At 34.6% G+C, this 25,177-nt stretch overlaps 2 protein-coding genes across 2 annotated transcripts in view; one reads left to right on the top strand and one right to left on the bottom strand.

Annotated features, from left to right (window-relative positions):
• The window catches only part of LOC125671031 (AP-1 complex-associated regulatory protein-like), an 87,364-nt gene that overhangs the window by 37,940 nt on the left and 24,247 nt on the right, over positions 1-25,177 (bottom strand). Inside the window, exon 2 of the mRNA XM_048906517.2 lies at positions 24,330-24,381. Coding sequence (XP_048762474.1) covers positions 24,330-24,381 — 52 coding nt within the window. The remainder of the gene's footprint in view (positions 1-24,329; positions 24,382-25,177) is intronic.
• Positions 1,400-23,213, top strand: LOC125671028 (uncharacterized). Its single transcript, XM_056162796.1, has 3 exons — positions 1,400-1,930; positions 11,500-11,646; positions 11,907-23,213. Exons 1-3 carry the CDS (start codon positions 1,714-1,716, stop codon positions 12,377-12,379), a joined length of 837 nt encoding a protein of 278 aa, XP_056018771.1. The 5' UTR covers positions 1,400-1,713; the 3' UTR covers positions 12,380-23,213.

The raw sequence follows: 25,177 nt of genomic DNA on the forward strand, positions 1-25,177 counted from the left end.
GCTACATATAAAGCACAGAAATATTTAATATAGAAAATTTCACTTTATTTGGATACCCAATTCCGCCCCTACCCGGAGTTGAACTCACGACCTGCGGAACCAAATCTCCTAGCGGCATGTATATATATATATATATATATATATATATATATATATATATATATATGCTTCAACCAAGGAAAGGTGTTGTGAATATATGATAGTAAATCAAACATACCAAATATTAAACACCCATGGGCCACATCGCTCACCTGAGTCACATTGGCCCATATCGGAAGACTTTCCATATATATTTGCATGTAAAACTTTAGTCCCTATTGTAGCCACAACCTACCCCTGGAGGCCATGATTTTTACAAACTTGAATCTGCACTATGTCAGAAAGCTTTCATGTAAATGTCAACTTCTTTGGCCCAATGGGTTCTTGAGAACAAATTTTTTAAAGACTTCCCCTATATCTTTCTATGTAAAACTTTGATCCCCAATTGTGGACCCAACCTTCCTCTGGTGCTTCTGATTTGAACAAATATGAATCTACACTATGTTAGGAAACTTTCATGTAAATGTCAGCTCTTCTGGCTCAATGGTTCTTAAGAAGAGGATTTTTAAAGATTGTCCCTATATATTTCTATGTAAAACTTTGATCCCCTATTGTGGCCCATCCTACCCCCGGGACCATCATTTGACCAAACGAAATTTGATCACGAAATTTACAATTTGCTCTATCTTACAATGCATATAGTTTCTCTTAAAGATGTCCAATTGTAGAGAAGACTATTTTTGAAAATTGGTAAAGTTTTGGCAGTTTTTGTCCCATCCCTAAGGCATAGGAGTCCTGAAGTTTACAATTTATGCCCACCCCCACCCCCTTGTTCCAAAGATTTTTCATACCAAATTTGAAAACAATATGGAATGGTGGTTACCAAGAAGTTAACGCACATCGCACAACAACAGACGCAGACCATAAGCAATAGGTCATCCGAGTGACTCAAGTGATCTAATAAAAGCTTTCTTCAGTAGATTAGTACATGACCGTCTGAAAATAATAATAACATTTAATATTAAAAGAAAACAAACTTCAGTACTGCTCAACAATTAGATCACGCAAAATCATGTATGTTCTTGTATAATAAAACTTGGGTATTCAAATTATATACCTGATGTAAATGGAAACTAGACCTTTGCTAATATCGTCATTGTTGATAACCAATGAAAAAATTCATTGCCTATTCAAACTGTATGCGTTCCTTTGATAAATATTTGTTGTTTCCCTAAAGAACGTCCACAAAGGATAACCGAACACAATCATTCAAAACGATCTCAACAGATGATTTCAATATACATCGTCATTCATCGATTACAAAAGAATCAAAGAGTGTTTGATATTGCACTCGACATTAAAATTAAATACGTGTACTTGGCTGCATTTATCATTGCTAAGCATACTCGTATACCTTAAAAGAGAATCATGCCAACAAACATCTTAATGATAGAGTGTATTTATGGCAAGATCTGACATCATCGGAGACGGGATTTTTTAACTATATAGTCTTCAGTATGACCACAACTGAAAATGTGGAAATGTTAACGAGGAACAAGGAAAAAACATACGTAAAATTTGAGTGGAGAAAAACCTCCTGTAGGAACAAAATGTAACAAATTCTTCTGAATAACGGTTTCCTCTCACGAAAAGTAAAAACGTCACGGCTCTAAAATGGCATACTGTGGGACAGCTTCAAAGTGGGCGAAGCTTGGTTTACTTCTCCACTATTTAGGACTAGCATTGTTTTTATCAGGGTTCGGGACAGTAGGATGGATGGTGTTACAAACCGTACAAGACAATAAGGACGTTACAGTGGGACTGTTCAAAATGATTGACTGTTCTTCGGGAAGTTGTTCAACATCTGATATAAACTCCGCCTATCAAAACAGTCAGTATACTTATTTCTATTTTGAATAATAATATGTAATGAATAATTCTACAGTAACCAATAAATGCCTGAAAGTGTAATAAATCATGTCGATAATCCAGTAGACATTATCTAAAAATCCAAATCTTTATCTTCATACCTTGTGTTTTGCTTAGTGTATTATGAAATTCAAGGACTGCAAACTATTCAAATGGAGTGTTTATTGACGAAACAGTATATCTACAATGTACTTATACTCCTATAGTTTTTTAACCTTCATCACCTTCTTCTTTTATTTTAAGTATCTATCTTCCAACATATACACATCAAAAATATACTTAAAAGATATTTACAAGCCAATTATCTATATTTAAACTTCACACATAGTTGAACTTTGATAAATTCTATCGTTTTAGTACATCATATTCCACAGACGTGTCACATTTATCGGTTCATCTAATTGAAGCAAAGGTCGATCCTATACCTGTAAAATGCTTATCTTAATCATTAAAGGCGGTAAAGTTTTTTATCTTTAAGTAAAAATTACGTTTACGAATTTAAGAACAAACCGTAAACTAGTTCTATTTGTAGCGGGAATACTACGCATATGTACACGTACGTTCAATTTTAATTAGCTAATGTTTGATTAACCTTTACTTGTAAATCTCGTGTGAATGAGAGACATGAAATATGTCTGCCAAATATATAGATCTGCCAAATATATTTCAAAACATTTAATTGAAATAACAAAATGTCATACCTAAATACCTGATGAAAGAAGTTTAAAATTACGATGCATGCGCATTCATGCGTACGCAAATTTGATTTGACATTTCAGTAAGCAACCTTCAGCAAAAAAAATTATTTTCACGTTAGTATGACTTAGCAGTTTTGTTGATCTCATTCAACAGGCATTTGTATCATATACCTGGAGCACGAATTTCAAAATGTTTGCACTACTTATAAATGAGATATATGGTAATTTTAAAATCATCCAATCAGAATTCAGCACACATGCATGCACGTGCTGGACAGTAATTTTGACCATAGAAAATTATAAGGAGTGCCAATATATATCTACAACGTAAAAAATATTTTGATGAAAGATAAAAACGTTATGTTTCTTCAAAGAAGCAAACCTTCAAACAACGATACACGTGCATGCATATCCGTTGGCACATGCCATTTTTTGTTACACCAATCTCAAATAAAAGAGAAACTCAAACTTAAGTTTGATATTTTTTTTCGAGAAATAAGGACATCATTTCATTTTTTCACTATATATATTTAATTGAAAAATGCCTTTTTGAAAATATAAACTTATTATCGTCGACTGCCCTATTTCGGTGACTGACCAGAATCGGTGATCTTTTGTTTACGTGTGTGCGTTGTCGTTTCCGGGTGTAGATTGCGTCATCAATTTCGCCGTATTCTTTGCAAACAAATTTTTCCCCAAAAATGAACTACTAGAAGGAGAGTATACAAAAAATCAACACGAGTACCCCAAAAATAAGCCCATTTACTTATTACTTTTTCAACAAACCTTAAAATTAATATAAAGTATACCAAAAATCTAGAATTCTACACTATGTTATTTCATTCATTGACGTTTAGTTGCACATTCCTCCTGTATATATGCGTTTTAACAGTTACAAACTTTTGGTCACCGAAATAGGTGACGTCACCGTTTTAGGACCACAAAGTGAAATGTTTCTTGTTACGAAAATATATTCAATTAACGTACCAATGAATTTGGAATTTCTGGATGAAAGTAAAGGAATTTAATTACTTGAAAGGTAGGTGTGTAATTTATTTATTTAATCCAAGTTATTAATGAGAATATCGCGGTCTATCACTAAGGTCATCGAATCTGGTAAGTCGACGATACAACGTTATTTGTAGCTCATTTTTTTTATGGATATGATATCATATAATGCAGAATTGTTCGTAGTTTTTTCATATATATATTTTCAAAATAATTATATCTGTAAGCGTTGTGGTGATGGCACACGTCAAATGCACTGGGGCTAAGCCCGTTTGGGCCCGAACTAGGACATTTACCGTTCCAGGTCACCGGGTGGTTTTTCACCTATGACAGCAGCGAAATTCAGACTAGTATGGTAGATTTCAGACCTATCAATTAAAATTTCACATCAAATGTACGCTACTTACTTCCTCATACTTTAAAAAACTTCTCTATATTCGTCGTATCTGAGTCGCTTATTTTACAAAACATCAACTCCTGACTCTAAACTGCCATTTTGAGAAACGCACTAAAGACCCGAAATACCTAAAACTTTAAAGAAGGGGAAAATGGGTAAAAATAATCAAAATGAAATAAAATAAACAAAAACAAAAAATTAAGAAAGCCAAAAAATAAAGTTCAATTTCCTTCTCTAGGTGCAACATCACAAGAGTAATGTTTTGATAAATTTTAAGGTACATGTATTTGAGATTTTAAGTATATCGAGTATTTAGTGCGTTCATTGAAATGGCAGATCTTGTCAACAGTTGATGCTGCTGAGGAAAAAATGAGCCGTGTAACGTCTACACGAAGAACATTATTCAAGAATGAGGAAGTAAGTAGCGTATATTTGATGTGAAATTTTAATTGATAGGTCTGTTCAAAATCTACCACACTAGTCTGAATTTCACTGCTGTCATAGGTGAAAAACCACCCGGTGATCTGGACCGGCAATTGTCCTAGTAAAAACTAGAACTGTCCTAATGGGACTAATACCCCCCGCGGGGCATATAAGATGATGGGAAATATTTAATGCAAGCACATTGGATATTTTCACATTATATACAGGGCAATCAATGTGAATGCAGAAGTGTATATTCTACAGTACAGCAGTACATGAAATATTAAAAATATGCTTAATATAAACAATGAATACTATTTGGCACATTTTAGGCTGTATGATTGCAAATCCCTGGTCAACTCTTCTAGTCTTTAGTTTATATTCACTTTGTTAAAGATCATTATGTTATGCCAACTTTACTTTGTCATTGATTTTGTCAGTAAATAAATGACATTAGCTCAAGTATTGGTATTATTGTAATCTTTTCCACTGGTATAACAACTCTAAGTAGCTGCAATAAAGGCAGTTTACTATGAATCCCATTGCCAGGGATAGTTGAGATTATAAATACTATCTGACAAATAAGTATTCAACACACATGAGCCACTTTATGTTTTACCGAGAAGTCACAAGATTGCAGATACAGTATGTGGATGCCAAACCAGAAAATGTCCGTAACTTCCATAACTGTTAAAATATTTCAATGAAAATAGAAGATGCACAACTACATTATATATATATATATAAGATGAGAATAAAGTTTGAATCAAATCTGTTCAACGGTATTAGAATTAAACTCTGGACAAAGTGCGCAACCCCCAAAATGAAAAGAAAATGTGCGTAACTTCTATAACTGTTAAAATATTTCAATGAAAATAGGAGATGCACAACTACATAATATATAGAAGATGTGCAATAAGTTTGAATGAAATATGTCTAGCGGTATTAGAAATAAACTTCGGACAAATTGCGTCTACGGTCAGACGGACGGACAGACGGACGGACAGACAGACGGACGGACAGACGGACAAAGTGATTCCAGTACACCCCACCAAACTTCGTTTGCGGGGGGTATAATAAACAGGTGAAATCGAGATAACGATGACGTATATCTCTGTTATTTTTTGAACCTGTGGCTTGAAAGTTGGCATGCAAGTAGTTAAAACATTAATGTATGCAAGGAGACCGGCAAATTACGCATACCACATCTAGTTTCTGATTTTTTTAGGCATTTGAAGCGAGTGGGTAGTTTTTTTTATCTGGTTCAGAGTTAGACCCCTTTCTAACTTTATGGTATCAGAGTTCGGGCCCAAACGGGCTTATCCCCTGTGGTGAAATGCGAAATTAGGAGAGTAGAATGCATCTTAGCAGAGTATAATTTGATATAAATTAAGTGAAGGAAAAAAATTATGGATATTGGACTAATATTGAAAAAAAAACTTTGTTCAATGACGATGGTCTAACGCGCTGGTCGCATGCTGCTTGGAGATTTTGTTCCGCAGGTCGTGAGTTCAACCCCGGGTAGGGATCCATATACGATGATGTAAATTTCCTGTGCTTTATATCAAATAAAAAGGAGATTTTACAATCATTGCATACATTTGTTACAAAGCAATATTCATTATATTCCTGAAGAAGTCAACAATTCAGTCGAGTATATTCAATTGCCTTTGTGATCTTCTAATATTATACAACTTGTGTAGATTTTTCTATACTTACTGTTGGATATATGTATGTATGTATGTATGTATATATATATATATAGAGAGAGAGAGAGAGAGAGAGAGAGAGAGAGAGAGAGAGAGAGAATTCAATTGAAGATCTTGTTTTTCAAATTCCACTGAAGAACCCTACTTGGTATAGGTAAAAAGTGAAATATTTATCCAAAGCGCTATTGTTTTATACATATATATATATATATATCCAATATTAAAAGTCAAGAAACACAAAACTCGAATAACATTTCACTGTTAGCGCTTTCGGCTTTAATGCCTCTTCAGACAGTTATAAAATTTATAAAACTGTCATTTTATAACTGTCTGAAGAGGCATTAAAGCCGAAAGCACTAACAGTGAAATGTTATTCGAGTTTTGTGTTTCTTGACTTTTATTATTGGATGTATTTACTGTATCAAATACTGAATTCTTTTTTACAAACTATATATATATATATATATATATATATATTCCACTGAAGAACCCTACTTGGTATAGGTAAAAAATGTCTGATGTTGATTCAATTTCCTAGGCTGCTTATTCTTTGTTTTTGTTTGGAGTTGGTCCACTTTGTTTACTTATTCAAACTTGTTATTTACATTATCTTTCTCTCAAATTTTGTTCATTTCTTATTTCATTTTATAGTGTTCATTCATTTACATAGTTTATTTTTATTTTTTTTTTTTTTTTTTTTTTTTTTTTTTTTGGTTTTGTGTGTTGATATTTTTGACTTATTATTATCTTTTATAAATTATTTATTCTTAATCCATAGTTAAAATAGAATCTCTCTGGGTACGAGTTAGCTTTACTATTTGTCAACGTAATTGGGTTAACTCGTTCCACTCGAGATTAATTAAGTCTATTTTTATCACTTCGTACATTTTGGATCAGCTCTTTGGACGAATAAGGCATGTCCAAATTCGCTCCACTTTTAACATTGATTAGCAAGCCTAAAGACCATGTAGTCTGCGTTGTAAATACGTTTGTAGATTAGTGTAGTTGTAGTGCTAGATGTATTTAGTTAAGACTTATCGAAAAACTTTATAGTCCATCATATAGTACTTCTTGAGAAACAAATACAGTTCACCCAACGTAATTGAACTTTGACCCCTTACGGAGTTATTGGACCTTTCGCAGAAATCATTGTTATCGCTTCTACTTTTTAACCGTAAATGATAGGAAGATGAAACCTTTTCTAAAGCATAGAGGGTAATTCGTAGAAGCGAAGAATTTGAAATGAAGGGATTCGGTGTCCCCTATAGGGAGTTAATGCCTCTTTATGTTTTGCGATTTATTCGTAAAACATGTCGAACTTCAGAACGGTTTGTCGTAGAGACATGGGACCAACTGGAATAGGATACTTGACTTTTGACCTTGAAAATGAGGTCAAGGTAATCAGAAAAGAGGAAAAAATAGCACTTTTTATACTCTCTTTCCTGCTTAAGATAGCGTTGAAATTTTATATGGGTAAGTATTGACTTCTTGATTGGTTTTGATAGTATGCATTATAACTTTGAACTTTGACCCTTCTGTGAATTTCGGAGACTCGCGTTGAAAACCTTGTTATCGCTACTCCTACTTAACGGAAAGTCGTAGAGACATGAAACCTTCGCTAATGAATTCACAGTAAAACCCTCTTGCAAAGAAAAAATAATCAAAGGGATACGAAACCCCTTACGCATAGTTATTGCCCCTGAAAGTTTCCAATATCATTATCTAAGCCTATAACTTTTATATTAATATAGATAGAGACATGGGACCACTTGCATTGAGACCGATGACCTTTGACCTTCAAAATGAGGTCAAGGTTAAAGGTCAAGGTCATCATCAAAATTATTATCATCATCAATATGTTTTTTTTCATTTTCAAGGTCTTTCATAGTATTTTCAGCATTGAGAAGCTAACCGAAAGGAACCGAAAACCGCTAAACAAAGTTGTTGCCCCTGAATGTCTTGATTAACATTTTTTAAGCTTATAGCTTTTATATTAATATAGATAGAGACATGGGATCATTTGCATAAAGACCGATGACCTTTGACCTTTAAAATGAGGTCAAGGTCAAAGTCATCGTGAAAACTATTATTTTTATTTTCAAGGTAGTTTTGAGTTTCTAACATCATCTTAAATATTCTTAAATATCTCTTTTTAAATCATCGTAGGTGGAAATCCCTCTAATTGTTCGCGAACAATTAGGATTACAAGTTATATGTAGTTTTTGTTTTTATTCTCTGTTAATATTGACCACATTATGTAATTCTTTTCGTTTGTCCTGAAGAAGGGACGGGTCGTCCCGAAAATTTGACAATCTGGTTGTTCGTGTCGTTGGTCATTTTAGTGCTTTGTATATATATATATATATATATATATATATATATATATTTATTTATTTATTTATACTGATTAGTGAACCCGTTCTTTGTTTTCGACTTTATCCAGGGTAAAATTTAATCGGTTTGCTAAACGAAGATTTTCATTGTTATTCGGAATTTTATAAAAAGGGAATAAAATGAATTTTCCATTTCCGCATTCGGAAAAATGTTCACAGCATGGCGAATTACGGACACTTTGATCTTTGATTTGTTGCTTGTCAAATGTGGACACGAACCCGCGCATTTAATTTACTAGTCTGACCAATGTAAAATTCTTTGCAAGTCGGGCAAATGGCACAGTAAATTAAATTTTCTGATTTGCAGTTCATTGAAAAATTGGCGTGGATTTCCATTACCGATTTAAGCTGGATTTTGTTTCCTTCTTTGATAAAGGTACAGGTCCAGTATTCCTTGATAAAGGTACAGGTCCCGTATTCCTTGATAAAGGTACAGGTCGCCGTATTTCTGAACAGATGGAATATCCTCCCAGGTTGTAAAACGGGCTTTGGTTAACATCTTTTTTAGATCGGGGGTCTGTCGTCCGCTGTTGATAATATCTATGGGTTGTATAATTTTCTTCATATTGTCAGATTGTTCCAAAATAGGAAAGAAACGTTTAGCATCATAAAGTATATTTCTGTTACTGGGATTATGTGTAACGACAAAAGAAATTTTCCCGTTGTCTTTGGAATTACTGTCTGAAGAGCCGTAAGGCGAAAGTACTAGCAGGAACTGATCGTTGATTATTATGTGATCATTTTGGATTTAATTCTTTTAAATTATTTAACAACTGTGCCGATTTCTTCATTCATTTTTTGACATTATATATATATATCGGTAAAATATTAAATAAAATATGACAACACGTTGTAAAACGTAAGCGCTTTCATTTTTAAAAAATCTTCAGACGTTTTACATAATTATGTTGTTATGACTATAACAATATAATGACGTCACACTGACCCTGAGGCAAATTTTCACATTTGGATATATATATATATATATATATATAGAGAGAGAGAGAGAGAGAGAGAGAGAGAGAGGATATATATAATTGTTCGTGTGTGTGTTTTATATTCAATATTATATATATATATATATATATATATATATCTCAGAAATAGCAATTAACTCTTAAATGAACATAAATGCCTTAAGTGAAGAAATATTTAATATAAAGCACAAAAAAATTTCATTTTATTTGGATACCCACTTCCGCCCCTACCCGGGGTTGAACTCACGACCTGTGGAACCAAATATCCTAGCAGCATGTAACAATCGTGCTAGACCGCTCGACCATCTAGGCAAGTCAAAAAACTTGCTTTCGATGGCGATGGAATTCTCGTCACGCTGTCGCACGCTACACAGTCCTTGAGAATAGAATTGGGATACAGTCAACGTACATTTAATAGGATCATACAAGATACACATTGCATTTGAAATATATATATATATAATTTAATTCTTATTGTATCCTTGTCTCTGATTGGTCAACTTCCAATTGAGGAACGCAGGTTATTTTTGTATAACCTGGTTTGGTATGGGGACACACCCCCTTGACAACCAGAAGCCGGAACTTTTGTGTTCTCTCTCTCTAAATTTACATCGAAGCACAGTTTTCAGAACTTACTTTTCAATTCAGTGCGATTAAACCGGAAGTAAGACAGTCTAGCGAAATTCTTAGACACTTGGAGGTGTAAAAACATCTTTTTCTTCGAATGAACGGCATTGGAACGAAACGAAACCCTACAGATATTGAAAGTAAGGCATATGTGAACGATTCATCGCGTCAGGCCGTTTGAGGAACGTCCACAATAATCCAAACCCGAATTTGCCTCAAAAAGAGTGTCCTACCCTTCCTTTTTTATACATGCACATACTATATATTTACATTAACTTCCAGTGCCCGTGGTTTTACTATTAGTGACAACGTTGCATGCAAGGGTAAGTTTTCATGTAGTAGAAATTTTCACAGAGTTAAAAGCCGCAAATTATTGCATTTTCTGATATTTGAAGACTTACTTTGGGTAAATCTAGGCCTAAACAATGCAATTTCCCGTATTTTCTCAATCTGTCAGAGATGAGCGACTTCTAAAGGGCAGCGAAATACGTATTGCATGCATAGTCTACATATATTTTCTGTCATGACAAACTTCACCTTCGATACAATAATTTAATAAATAAGCTAGGCTCTGTTGAACTAAGACAAATTGACAACCAGTTAAGATGGCGACCTTCACAGTACATGTAGACGCTTTGTCGCTGTTGCTAAGTGAATCATTGCGCGGCTCAGTTGACTCAGAATAAACAGTACACAAAGTTAAAAATTTAACGCAAGCGCTTTCATTTTATAATCCTCAGGCGTTACATTTTAAAATTTAAAAACTATTTTAAAATGTAACGCCTGAGGATTATAAAATGAAAGCGCTTGCGTTAAATTTTTAACTTTGTGTACTGTTTATTCTATTTCTTTTAATATTTTATACCGGACACTGTGATTATTTGGATATATATATATATATATATATATATATAAAGCACAGAAAATTTCACTTTATTTGGATACCCACTTCTGCCTCTACCCGGGGTTGAACTCACGACCTGCGGAACCAAATCTCCTAGCAGCATGTAACCAGCGCGCTAGACCGCTCGACCATCTAGGCAAGTCCGCAGGTCGTGAGTTCAACCCCGGGTAGGGGCGGAAGTGGGTATCCAAATAAAGTAAAATTTTCTGTGCTTTATATTAAATATATCTTCACTTAGGGCAGTTATGTTCTTTTAAGAGTTAATTGCTATTTCTGTGCCGATGTTCACGAAGATGATGAAGGCGACTGTCTATATTGTCATATATATATGCATGTATGTATTAGGGATTCCTTGGAATTATGTTTCTATCAAATTGTTTTGTGCCGTTTTATAGATGGCCGGGACGCCACCCTTGGATTAATGATCGTAGTGTTGGTATCCGCGGGGCCAATTACCGTAATGTACAGTATTTACGTCGCCGCCGAAGCTGCCAGATCCAAATGTTTTGCTATAACCATGATATGCATGTGCTTTACTGCAGGTATCAGTCTTTCGAAGTTTTTGATTGCCATAATATGAAAGAAATGATTACTGCAGCGCCTGTAGATTTTGCTGTACTGTAATGAAATTTAGTGATATATATTCGAGGGATCTTCGTTACTGGTGATCTCATAAAGTTAACATATATCAATATTTTCCCACTTGTAGAATAAGAAGTACCTATACTTCTATGGCTAAATGTTCATGATCGAGTAATTGTTGTCTACAGATACTTATACATGGTATACTTTCTGTTTTTAGCCTTACTTGCAGTGATTGGTATGATAGTTTATGCAGTACTATTACCGGCAGACTTCTACTCATCATACTCACTAGGATTAATCACGATAGCAGCAGGACTCTTTGCAACAGCCGGGTGTTTACTTATACCAGACATCCGTAATAACATTTACAAGACTACCAAGACTCGAGTGACCCCTCCCCCTCCATCTCCTAGTCTCCCACCGATAGAAAGTCCCCTTTCTCCTCGGTATTGGGAGCGCACCCCACAGTACTACACCCCAATCCCCCACCCACCAAAGAAGAGAGGATACTGGGAATACAAAGAGTATGATACACCACGTAATGTTGAACCACGATCTCCACGTGAAGTTGTGAGGGTGCATTTACGTTCCACGACTCCACTTTCAGTCGGCAATATGTCCACAACGCCCTCACCTCGACGGTATGGCACACCGCCAACAGTCCAAAGATACGACTACAAAGCCAGATAGCTGATGTGGAAACTTTCAGAGTACGGTTTTACTAACAATGCTACAACATTCTGCAATAGCAGTTAAAAGTGTCTAAAGTGCAAACATTTTGTACATAAAAAATCTAATGAACTATATTTGAATTAATGTGTCACGAAGCACAAACGTGTAAAATTCAAAACTTGGGATGAAAAACTTTTTAACAACCTTCTGTTTGGTCTGAGCTCACACAACCGTTTCCGACACTATTATACTACATCTAAGTAACTGTCGACAGCAGATAAAAATCTTTACTTCCAGTATTCTGTTTCTTTATGAAGTACAGCTCATTCATAGATGTATAAACATACAAGTGTGTATTTACTTGCTCAAATGTTATAAGAAAATTGAAAACTAACTGTAAAGAATGTACATGTATGTAATTGTCTACGGTGTACTGGTAAGGTGTAAAAACCGGAATGGGGCCGGAATAGAGGTAGTGACTGAACAAAAAATGCAATATCTCCACTAATACTACATGTATATATATTTTCATTCCGTAAAGTTTCCGCATATCTGTATCACAAGGACTGTTAGAATATATAAAAATATTTAAAATAAATTAATATGGTATATTGATAAACCTTGCCGGAATGGACCGAGCTCGAAAAAAATACTAATCTGAACTGAGAGAATGGACTCGTTTAACTGGCAATATAGGGTCACTCAGTCCCACTTAGGCACTCAAAGTTCTACTAAATGTACCTCCTACACAGGAGAGCTCTTATCTCGAAACTGGTGTAATGCTATTTTTCGAAGTCCAAGGGCCATAACTTAATGAAAAATCGAAATTCGAACTTGATCTGTAACTTGTTATGACAAAGCAATGTACCGAACCTCAAATGAATATCTGCAAGCACAACAACAAAAAACTGATAATTCATGTTATTTTTCTAAGTCCAAGGGCCATAACTTAAGTGAAAAATCAACGGACCGAGACGAAATTTGAACTTGATCTGCAACTTGTTATGGTAACGCAATGTACCAAATATCAAATGAATATCTGCAAGCACATAAAAACAAGAAGCCCACAGGCCTTATCGGTCACCTGAGTACCAGTGAAAAAGTATCACTACTCCCAAGGGCTATGAAATCTAGAAAAAAAGTTCTTGTTCTGAATATATAAGCTAAATTCTAACGTTCGGCAACAGTATAAAACAAGATATCGTTCTTAAAACTTTAATGTCCTCAAAAGTGCATACATTGATGAAAGGCTTTACATAATATAATAGGCGTATTCACATTAAAACATTAAAAGATATGACTAATTTGGACCCATTCTATATTCTATGGGTTGCGAAATTCACCATTTTTTGTACATCCTTTTCTGTTATTCCTAAGTAAGCATTTAGATTTTATCCAGTATAAGCAAACTTACACATAAATACATGTACTATATACTAAGTTTGGTCCCACCCTGGGGTCAGAACCCCTACCCCGGGGATCATCAAATTTACAATTTTGGAAAAAAGATTACCTGCTTTTTTAAAATTATCCATTTAGTTTCAATAACACTAAAGATGTTATTTAAGTATTTCACACATAAACACTACATAGTACGTTTGATCCCGCCCTGGGGTCATAACCTCTACCCCGGGGATTATGAAATTTACATTTTGGTAAAGGTCTTCCTGCTCTACATCACTATGCATTTAGTTTTTCTTAAACCTGTGCGGCTGTAAAAAAAAAGATTTTTGAAAATTGGTCAATTTTGGGCAGTTTTTGCCTCAGAGTCACCCCTAAGGCCCCAGGGGTGCAGGATCCCGAAAATTACAATTTATGTCCCCCTTGTTCCGACGATGATTCTTATCAAGTTTGAAAAGAATTGGAATGATAGTTATCAAGAAGTTCAAAAAAATTATTGTTATTGTTTACTCATTTAATAACTGGCCATTTTGGTCCCACCCCGATACCACAACCCCTATATATATTTACACTTTTAGTAAAGGACTAACTACTCATACTAAATATCCATTTATTTTAAATTTAGTATCAATAGCACTAAAGGAGATGTTATTTAAGTGTTTTTACACATAAGCACTATATAGTACGTTTGGCCCCGCCCTGGGGTCAGAATCCCTACCCCGGGGATCATGAAATTTACAATTTTGGTAGAGGCCTTCCTGCTCTACATCACTATGCATTTAGTTTTTCTTACACGTCTGCGGATCTTGAGAGGATTTTTTTAAAATTCAATTTTAGGCAGTTTTTGCCCTGCCCCAAGAGTGCAGGAGTCCTGAAATTTACAATTTATGTCCCTCTTGTCCCAAAGATGCTTCATACCAAATTTGAAATGGTAGTTATCAAGAAGTTAAAAATGCTCTATTGTTTACACATTTAACAACTGACCATTTTGGTCCCACCCGATACCAAAACCTCTACCTCTGGGATCATCAAAATTACAATTTTGATAAAAGGACTACCCTTGAACTCTGCATAATTATAGTTATCATCATAGAAGCATGAGAATGATATTGTGTGGAAACAGACAATTTGACTCTTTTACTCCCAAATCCTGCATTCAATGCATTGTAATATCTTGAAATGTGTTTTATAGAAGTCATGAAATTAAACAGTGAACACATCTTTTCAACCATCAATAGTTAAAATGAACAATTTCTGAAATCTTTTGAATTCGTGATTTGAGTACAAGTATTATAGTATGAGGGTCTTTAAATTTTGAGCACACCTCCAATGCAAACCCTGGTCTACTACTGCATTAACAAGTTACCCTTTGAGCATTAATTCATGATCACGACAGCTCCATTGTGAAGGTGAAATGGAAACCAATCACTGGTGCGATGTCATTTTCCCTCATATCATTTTGATAATTACCCCCTGTTGTGCGCAATGAGAATTAGAATGGCTTTACGTGGGTTTTGGCATACTTATATACATGTACGCATAATTTTATTTGTATTAACTGGATGATTCTGGTAACCTAATTTATCCTTCCATTGCATTCCTTTCGAGAAGAACATTTCAAAAGCTAATTTCTATCACACAAGCGAGAAGACTGTAAGGAAAATAAGGTGAATAAATCCCATGAAGGCATGTACTTTTATTTCTATGATGAAAATGTACTTTGCATGGTGTGGATTTTCCAATGAGAGTTCAGAATTCATTATTCGAAACTTGAGTTAAACAAAGTCGGGTTATCAGCTAAGAAAGGTAAATAAACCTTTGACGTACATTGTATTCAAGAATGAGAGAATTGTTTATTGAAGCTTTCCAATGCTAAAATTAAGAAGCACAATGACCATTTCCACTTTGGAAATTACGATAAATTATACATATATGTTTGTTGAGTTTTTATTGTGTGACTTTACGATTGTTCATTGTCTTGAAAGTGTCAGGAGTGTGCCAGATGGATATAAGATACATGGGAACATACTATAGCATTTTTTACTCAAAAAGAGCAGTTGTAGCACTGATAAAAATACTATCTTTAGAGTTCCCTTATTTTTTTCTAATTATGCTTTACATAGTCTCATGTTCGGGTAGTTTTCTTTTTATAAAGAATTGGGGTTTTTTTTTAAAATATAAACTCTGTTTATGGTTGAAAATAATATTATACATATACACTATATGATTTTATAAAAATCAAAAGAAAAACATCATTCTTTAAGAAATTCAAATATTCCAGATTATCTAATTAGACAATAAAGTTTTTCATAATCAGGTCAGGAGTGTGACAACTTTTATTAGAAAAAGACAAATTTTCAAAAAGCATAAACTTGATTACATGTAATTTCTATTCATCTGACTTTTACAACAAATAAATTGTATATAATTTACTCTGAGAAAAATGTGATTTGAGATAAAATTGGTGTTTCTTTTAATAATACTGATATTTATTTAACCAGTATTGGACCAAAATTTCATTAAAATGAGACTGTAATTTATTACATGACAACATTTCACACAAATATCAACTGTTTCAAAGAAATATAGCAAGTCTTAACATTTAAAAAAAATGACAGCTAAAAAATTCTTATATTGTTGTTTATTGTTATATATATAATTACAAAAACATGTCAGGAGTGTGACAAAACATAGAGGTTGTTTTCAAATTGATATAAATATATAAAAAATAATCGTTCCACTTATCAACTTACTTTTGTTCCTCAATTGTAAACCAGATATACAAAAATGATAATCAGACTTTTTACTCAAATATTTTAAGATTTTGGATATAAATTTAAAAAAATTACAACTGAAACCTAAAAATCTGTCCAAAACTTTAGGTTTTTTGTAATTTTTTTAACTAAACAGTTGAATATATATGCAAAGTTGGATACCAAAATGTTTAACAGATATCCTAATATGTAATTAAAATGTTTATATCCATTGCATCCTTTTAAGAAAAAAAATGAACTTCTTGAAAATTTTGCATGTACTTGTAATTTTTTTTTCAATTATGTTGTTATTAAAAGTTGATTTTACAAAAAAAAAACGTCTTTAGTTATTATATTGACCATCTAGATTAGAAAAATATAATATAGCACTAACATTTCTATAACAATTTTTCATCAATCTGACCACCTTGAAATTTGACCCCCTTCGTCACACTTATTTATTTTATTTTAAACCACCCTAGTGCATAATGTGCCTGTGTAAAGTGACTAGTGTCAACAAATTTATGCCCACTGCCAAAATATAAATTACAAGGATCTGTAACCCAATGATCCGCTAACGTAGATCACTAGTCACTACACAAGGATCTGTAACCCAATGATCCGCTAACGCAGATCACTAGTCACTACACAAGGATCTGTAACCCAATGATCCGCTAACCTAGATCACTAGTCACTACACAAGGATCTGTAACCCAATGATCAGCTAACGTAGACCACTAGTCACTACACAAGGATCTGTAACCCAATGGTTCGCATGACCTTTCGTTATCAGCCAATCACATACAACGCAGTCAGATTCTTCCAGCGATGTTTTTCCATAAACCCTTGTGTCAATTTAGATAGTACGTTAAAGATGACTGCGCCCATGATCGGAGGCTGTACGCCTGTCAAAACATCTACAGTGTATACAATTTCTGCCCATAAACTCCGTAACGCTTGCTCCACAGAGTTACTGTTTGCAGTAAGATATAATAGAATCTTACTTGATTAGTAAATATCGCAAAAATAATTAAAAACCTACTTTCGTTTTCGATAAACTACCCTGAAATAGCAAAAATGAAAGCAAAGTGGCAGATCTAAACCAGTTTTATTTTTTATTTTTTAATGACAACTTATGATAATACTATATGAAGATAATTCGTTGTTTATCGATGCTTGATTTTGATCTTCAGAAGAAATAAGTTTTGATTATTGTTGAATAAATGAAATATGCTTGTTCGTTTTATCAATCCATGATTCCCGTAGGGATTCGGGCTAGAATAGGTCCTCAGTACCCCTTGCTTGTCGTAAGAGGCCTTCGGATGAGACCGCAAAAACCGAGGTCCCGTGTCACAGCAGGTGTGGCACGATAAAGATCCCTCCCTGTTCAATGGCCATAAGCGTCGAGCATAGGCCTAAATTTTGCAGCCCTTCACCGGCAGTGGAGACGTCTCCATATGAGTGAAATATTCTCGAGAGGGACGTTAAAATACATTCAATCAATCAATCAATCAATCCATGATTTTAATCTTGAATCAGCCTTTAATATGGAAATTTCCAGAACGAAACGATGCAACGTCATACCAATCGCATATTCTCGGACCTTTCCGGCAAGCCAACAAGATGCGATTGGTTTACAATATGATCAGCATAAAATTGTGTAGGTTTTCAGTGTTAGTTATACTTATGATAATTTTGACTAGGCTCATATTTATCATTTTATGAAGATTTATGATTATTTTACTTATGTAAATCACATTCAACGAAGGACACCCCTCTCCCTCTCCGAGACCAACGATCTGACACATCGGTGAATTTTCAAAATATGATATTCATCTGATATTTCCAATGTTGAAGAGCGTACTACTCTGGAAAGGCCTAACTTTCCTATAAGGCCCCGTGTTATTCAGCTTGGCGTACATTCTTACAATGATCGCTTCGTTGGTTCATTAATGGTAGATGACTCTGGTAGCGAAGCATGAGATATGTACACACCAAAGACAGATCACATTTCTAAGATTATTTAGGTATAATTATATAAGATTTTATATTCAAGGGTTGTGTAGAGTTTTTCTCCTATCTAGACCCACTCACTTTGAATGGAGAATTTTCACGCGGACACCTAACTTTTTCAAGCATTTTTGAAAACGAAATTTTTTTTTACTTTCTTTTCCAGATTCACCTAATCAAATTACAAAAACTTTAAAGGACAACAAAGAAACAAAACATAAAATAAATAGATGATTTTAAAAAAAAAGGGGGGGGACATACTCCCCCCAAAAACACCAAAAGGAGAGAAAAACACAAGAAAATCAAAGATCGTGAATTCCGAGTAACTATCAATCATAGATGGAATTAATTACTGATGTAATATGTCACATCGCTCAAATACTTTCTCCAAACAAAATACTAATAAATCTTCAATAAATTTAATGTTTTCTGGTCAAAATATCGCTAAAAAGCAAGTACTTTTGACAAATATTGCAATATTATTATACAATCATGTTTAATTAAGCAGTATACATACAAATAAACACTTAAATTGCATTAGATTTGGAAATTTTACCAGCGTACTCTAAAGTACTCTAATGTACATGTACTCCAGCGTACTCTGTTTAAGTACCCTTCCTCTATAGCGCAATATTATTTAATTCTGATTTTCAGCGCTTACGCGAGGTTTCATCTGGTGCAATGTAAACAATATCTGCAATCTCTGCAGGTTTTGTTTTCTTCAGCCTGTTAAAAGTCCGATGCACAGGAAGCAATAAAAAATTATTGGATAGAAAATTAGAATTGACCGACAAAAGAAAACAGTTGATTAGTAACGCTCTAAACCTCGACATCGTTGAAAGTACCGATACAGTTGTAGTGCAAGAAATGTTTCAGGTCGGTACAAACGATTAAAAAATCCTTAGAGCTAAAAGACGGTGAAAAAAGTGCTTTCTTTATTGACATCAATAATTGGTAAGGAAGATTTTCCAAACATCGGCCGGCCACTTCATCAGCCATCTTGACAAATTGTACACATCATTATTCATACATGAATCGTAATTGACAATTTATGAAATTTGGTTGTATTTCATCTCGTACATGTATGTTTTGTTGTTTGTGCGAATCAGATAAATTAGGCATTATTGCAAAAGTTTTGAAAATGCATATGCAAGCACATACAGTTTTATAATGTGAAGTAAACTTCGCTGGAGAGAAATTACTGCGACTTGTTTACAAATTACATGTAACTGGGACGTCATTATCTGTATGGCGCAATTTGATTGGCTGATAGTTCTCATTAATATTCCAAACAAAAGGTCATGCAAACGTCATCCTCTATTGGTTACTTCAGATTCTTGTGTAGTGATCTACGAGAGCAGATCAAAGGGTCTGATTTTAATCAAATTGTGTAGTGGATGTAAGAAGATAACATCCAAAAATCAAGAGACCCATGGGTCACATCGCTCACATGAGTCACCTTGGCCCATATTTAAAAATGTTCCCTATATATTCGCATTTAAAACTATCACCCCTATCGTGGCCCCAACCTACCCCTGGGGTCATGATTTTTACAAATTTGAATATGCCCTATGTCAGGAAGCTTTCATGTAAAGGTAAACTTCTTTGGTCTAATGGTTCTTGAGAAGATTTTTAAAGATTTTCTCTATATATTAGAATGTAAAACTTTGATCCCTTATTGTGGCCCCATTCTACCTCCGGGGGCCATGATTTCAACAAACTTTAATCTGCAGTATGTCAGAGAGCTTTCATGTAAATTTGAACTTTTCTGGACCAGTGGTTCTTGAGAAGATTTTAAGGATTTTCCCTATATATCCGCATGTAAAACTTTGATCCCCAATTGTGGCCCCACCCTACTCCTGGGGGACCATCATTTAAACAAACTTGAATCTGCACTATTTCAGGAAGCTTTCATGTAAATTTCCACTCTTCTGTACCAATGGTTCTAGAGAAAAAGATTTATAAAGATTTTCTCTATATACTCGCATGTAAAACTTTGATCCCTACTGTGGTCCCACCCTAACCCCGGGGGCTATCATTTGAACAAGATTGCTACACGTAGCCATGTCTCCCACCGCCGCAAAAAAAGTTGAAACACAAAAGTCCCATAACTCCTGTAAAATTTGTCGAATCAAAATGACGGCGCAATATGACCAACTACATATGGTGACTAACAATCCTACAACATTTGAACAAAATCTGTTGAGCGGTTTTGGAGGAGTTGCATCCACAAAGTGTTAACTCCTGTAAAATTTGTCGAATCAAAATGATGGCGCAATATGATCAACTACATATGGTGACTAACAATCCTATAAAATTTGAATGAAATCCGGTGAGCGGTTTCAGAGGAGTTGCATCCACAAAGTGATCCTATACTGTACTATGTACAAATTCAACAAAGTCCCATAACTCCTGTAAAATTTGTCGAATCAATATTGTGGCACAATATGATCAACTACACATGGTGACTAACAATCCCACAAAATATGAACAAAATCCATCGAGCGGTTTCCACAAAGTGTTCCTAAAGTGTAGCATGTACAAATTCCACAAAGTCCCATAACTCCTGTATAAATTGTCGAATCAAAATGGCGGCATAATATGATCAACTACACATGGTGATTAACAATCCGACATATCATGAACAAAATGGCAACTAACAATCCTACAAAATATGAACAAAATCCGTTGAGCGGTTTCTGAGGAGTTGCGTCCACAACGTGAAGTGGGACAGACGGACGCACAGACACCGGTATTTCTATGTCCCCTTCCGTGTTGCGGTAGGGGACAAAAAACATGAATCTGCACTGTGTCAGGAAGCTTTCATGCAAATTTAACCTTTCCTGACCCAGTGGTTCTTGTGAGGATTTTTAAATGATCCCACCCTATTTTTGCATTTTCGTGATTATCTCCCCTTGGAAAAGGGCGTTGCCCTTCATTTGAAGAAGAAAAAAACTTCAATTCCCTTTACCCAAGGATGCTTTTTACAAAGTTTGGTTGAAATTGGCCCAGTGGTTCTGGCAAAGAAGTCGAAAATGTGAAAAGTTTACAAACAGATGGAAGGATGGACAGACAGACAACAGGTGATAAGAAAAGCTCACATGAGCTTTCAGCTCGGGTAAGCTAAAAAAAAATAGTTTTCAATATAAACACTATATACCAGGTTTGGCCCCACCATGGAGTAAGAACCTATTTTTTGTATAGGCCCTCCTACTCGATCTACATCACTACATTGTAGTTCTTACAGATGTGCGGTTATGGAGAAGATTTTTGAAATTTGGTCAATTTTTAGCAGTTTTTGCCCTGCCCCTAAGGCCCCAGGGGTGCAGGGGTCCTGAAACTTATAATATTTATGTCCCCCTTTAATGTCCCATGGACACTTCATACCAAATTGGAAAAGAATTGGAATGATAGTTATGAAGAAGTTAAAAATGTTCAAATGTTATTTTCGGACATATCCCATGTTTCTAAACTTTTTAATTTTTTCAGCAAAATTAATTCATTTCATGCCTAAAACTACTTTACATGTGTTTTAAATGAAACAGTTTGCATAGTTTTCAAATCTTGATATATGCATATTTACTTAAATATTTACGTGGTATTATGTGTGATGTCACATGCGACCTCGAGCGAGAAGGTTTCAAAACAGCTCTTAGCCATTTCATAAACAGATTTAATGGACAAAAGAGCCAATTATCACATTAACGGCCTGTAAATAACACTGCATCAAGATATTTTGTCCCATTTAAGGGTGCACTAGCTGTCAGTAAAAAGTATTTAGATCCATGGAAAAGACGTGGATATTTTTTGTCGGCGCAAGGACTTTGCCATAAAAAAAACCCTTGTACATTTTCAAAAAATGCATTTGGACAGAGACCTAGATAATCTGCCAGAAAAATGGTTCTATCGAAGCCTAAGCCCTCTTTGATGTCGGCCTACAGCATATACATTCTGTTCTGATCTTCAAATTCAATACACATTCGCACCAACTGACCTTCACCTTGTAGTAACATATAGACATAACTTGTGCTCCCAGTTTCCACCAACTGGTAGAACGATTTACAAAAAATTTAAAGATAAAAAATAATTGAACTGATGAAATATTGTATTTTATTACTTTGAATTGAATTATAATGCTTTCTTTTTTTTTATTGAACGCATAACAACAATACGTGCAGTACGGCAAATGATGACCAACGCTGATCATTTGAAATAGGTCATTAATTATTTTATAAAGCAGATGTGGTAGCCTCAAAAAATTATAAAATTTGGAGAATAAGTGCCATTTTCATAAGAACAAGGCACAATTGTGTACATAAAAAGGCCCAAAAAATTTCTGTGATTTAAATGTGTCTTGAATCAAGCTTGATCTGTGTTTTGAATAAGTTAAATACATGCCAAGTACACTATCTCAATTTAAATCAAAGTTATTTCTAATTTTATAGCATTATTACGTCATGAATACCGTAAAGTATCGAGTATTGTGCGCAGTTTTTTCCAGAATTTCTTACCCAGAAAGTGGGGGGTGCGCACAATCCATGGGACTAAATATAAAATCCTTTTTTTACAGGTTTTAGTTCATGTCACCAGTGACGATTTTCGCTGTCATAGCTCTTGTCAGTTTGCTCTATGCAAAATACTGCCGGGTTTTAATCGCGTTATTTGTATGCTAATGCACGTATAGCAATTACAAGCACCTAGACTGAACATTTACATACTAAATTATTTTGAAAACAAGTGTTTGAAAACAAACTTCGTATTTTCTTGGTTGCCGCCGCCATATTTGTTTACCGGGTAAACTTGTGGTCGGCCCGGCTAATATAAACTAGTACCTATATGACAGTACGGCAGTGAATGGCCGCTAAGTAGGACTGAAAGAAAAGAAATAAATTCATTTTTCTTCGTAATTTGTTGTTTATTTAATATACGCTCCTGTTGAAGCTGTATTATTTTGGATTAATTTATGAAGAAAGGCAACTTGGAAAAATCGGTAGGTACAGTGTATATGCGTATACTCAGAAGTATCGGTAGTTACGGACACAAATAATGCGTGAATACAAATTTTTGAATTCATCCTGCGGAATTTAACCTTAATTTCTGAAATTTGCACACTCAGTCTATCAATTTTTTTAATGCGCACAATACATAGGACTAAGGTTTTTCCAGACATTTTTTTTTCAAAGTGGGGGGTGCGCATTGTACACAAGTGCGCACAATACTCGATACTTTACGGTAAGAGTTTTTCCCGCCATTTTTCAAAAAGAGTTTGATAACTGTTAAATTTGATCCGGATTATTCCTTAGGAAAAGGTGTGCCCATCCGTCGAGCAAAATGCAATTAATATATATTGTGTATTAAGAGAAGGAGAAAAATGTATTTGAATATGAATTTGCTCGACGCATGGGCTGTAAGTTTTCTGAAAGGAGAACACCCTGAATTTATGAAATTTTTCATTCATTTTGGCATTTTTGGCAATTTTATGCCAACTTCACGCTCCTGTCATACAACACAAAGTAATTTCGGATCAAATTAAACGTAGTTTTGATTTGCTTATATATTTCTTATTTGGATGCCAGATTTTGGGACCCCTGCTGAAATCATCTATTTTCTGGGCCAGGTAACAGTAGAAACTGTACCTACTTCTTTCTGGCTTTAGACCTTTTGATCAGAAAAGCTCACTTGTGCCTTCGGCCCATGTGAGATAAATACTGTAAACTTTAGTTTCAAAGTGTACAAGACCATAAGTACATGTATACTGAGCAGTTTTAAGACATTTCTTCCGTCATTTATGTACAAATCCATACCTCAATTGAAATATCTCTCTCCACACTGTATCGAGTCCGCAAGTATTTCCTTCTGAAAAAGTATAAAATTATAATTATATGATCTATTTCAGCTTAGAATGAACAAGAGGTACTGTGAGCAATGCTCACTAAAAATACCCCTACTTACCCCCAATCTCCCAAAGGGTTTAATAGGTATCAATTGCCTCTTTCCTGAGTGTAAAAAAGAAAGGGCATGACAAAACCTTGGGTATATAGTCTCTTCTCTTAGAGTGTGATTGACCTTTGACCTTTTTACCCTAAAATCGATAGGGAACATCTTCGTCCCATGGGTAGTCTATATGTATGATATGGTGACTACATGTAGGTGGAAAGGATAACGGTTTAGAGCCCGGAAACCATATTGTTAATTTGATGTCCAGTGCACTTGACCTTTGACCCCAAACTCAATGGGCAACATCTTCGTCTCATGGGTAGTCCATAAGTATGATATGGTGACTGTAGGTGGAAAGGATAATGCTTTTTTTCAACTTTTGAAGAGAAAAAAAAATTGGACAACTTCGTATTAATTCCAAGAAATTACATTAAGAATTGCATTAGGTATATTAAGGAAGGTCACGTAAAATGTATGTCACTATGTTAAAATTGTGCGTGATGTATAACAAGAGACCCACAGGCCTTAACAGTCACCTGAGTACTAGTGAAAAAGTTATCTAAGCTAAATTCTAATGTTCAACAAAAGTATAAAACAAGATGTGTTCTTAAAACTCCAATGCCCTACAAAGGTGCATAAATTGATGAAAGGCTTTACATAACATAATAGGTGTATTAACATTAAAAGATATGACTAATTTGGACCCATCCTAGAG

The sequence above is a fragment of the Ostrea edulis genome, chromosome 4 (genome assembly GCF_947568905.1).
Source record: "Ostrea edulis chromosome 4, xbOstEdul1.1, whole genome shotgun sequence".
NCBI lineage: Eukaryota > Metazoa > Mollusca > Bivalvia > Ostreida > Ostreidae > Ostrea > Ostrea edulis.

What these genes read in the sequence shown, in the direction of transcription:
- LOC125671028 (XM_056162796.1), top strand. Translation starts at nt 1,714, where the DNA reads ATGGCATACTGTGGGACAGCTTCAAAGTGGGCGAAGCTTGGTTTACTT. An exon ending in AAACTCCGCCTATCAAAACA is followed by an intron (nt 1,931 to 11,499) that starts GTCAGTATACTT and finishes GCCGTTTTATAG; the next exon opens with ATGGCCGGGACGCCACCCTT. An exon ending in ATGCATGTGCTTTACTGCAG is followed by an intron (nt 11,647 to 11,906) that starts GTATCAGTCTTT and finishes TTCTGTTTTTAG; the next exon opens with CCTTACTTGCAGTGATTGGT.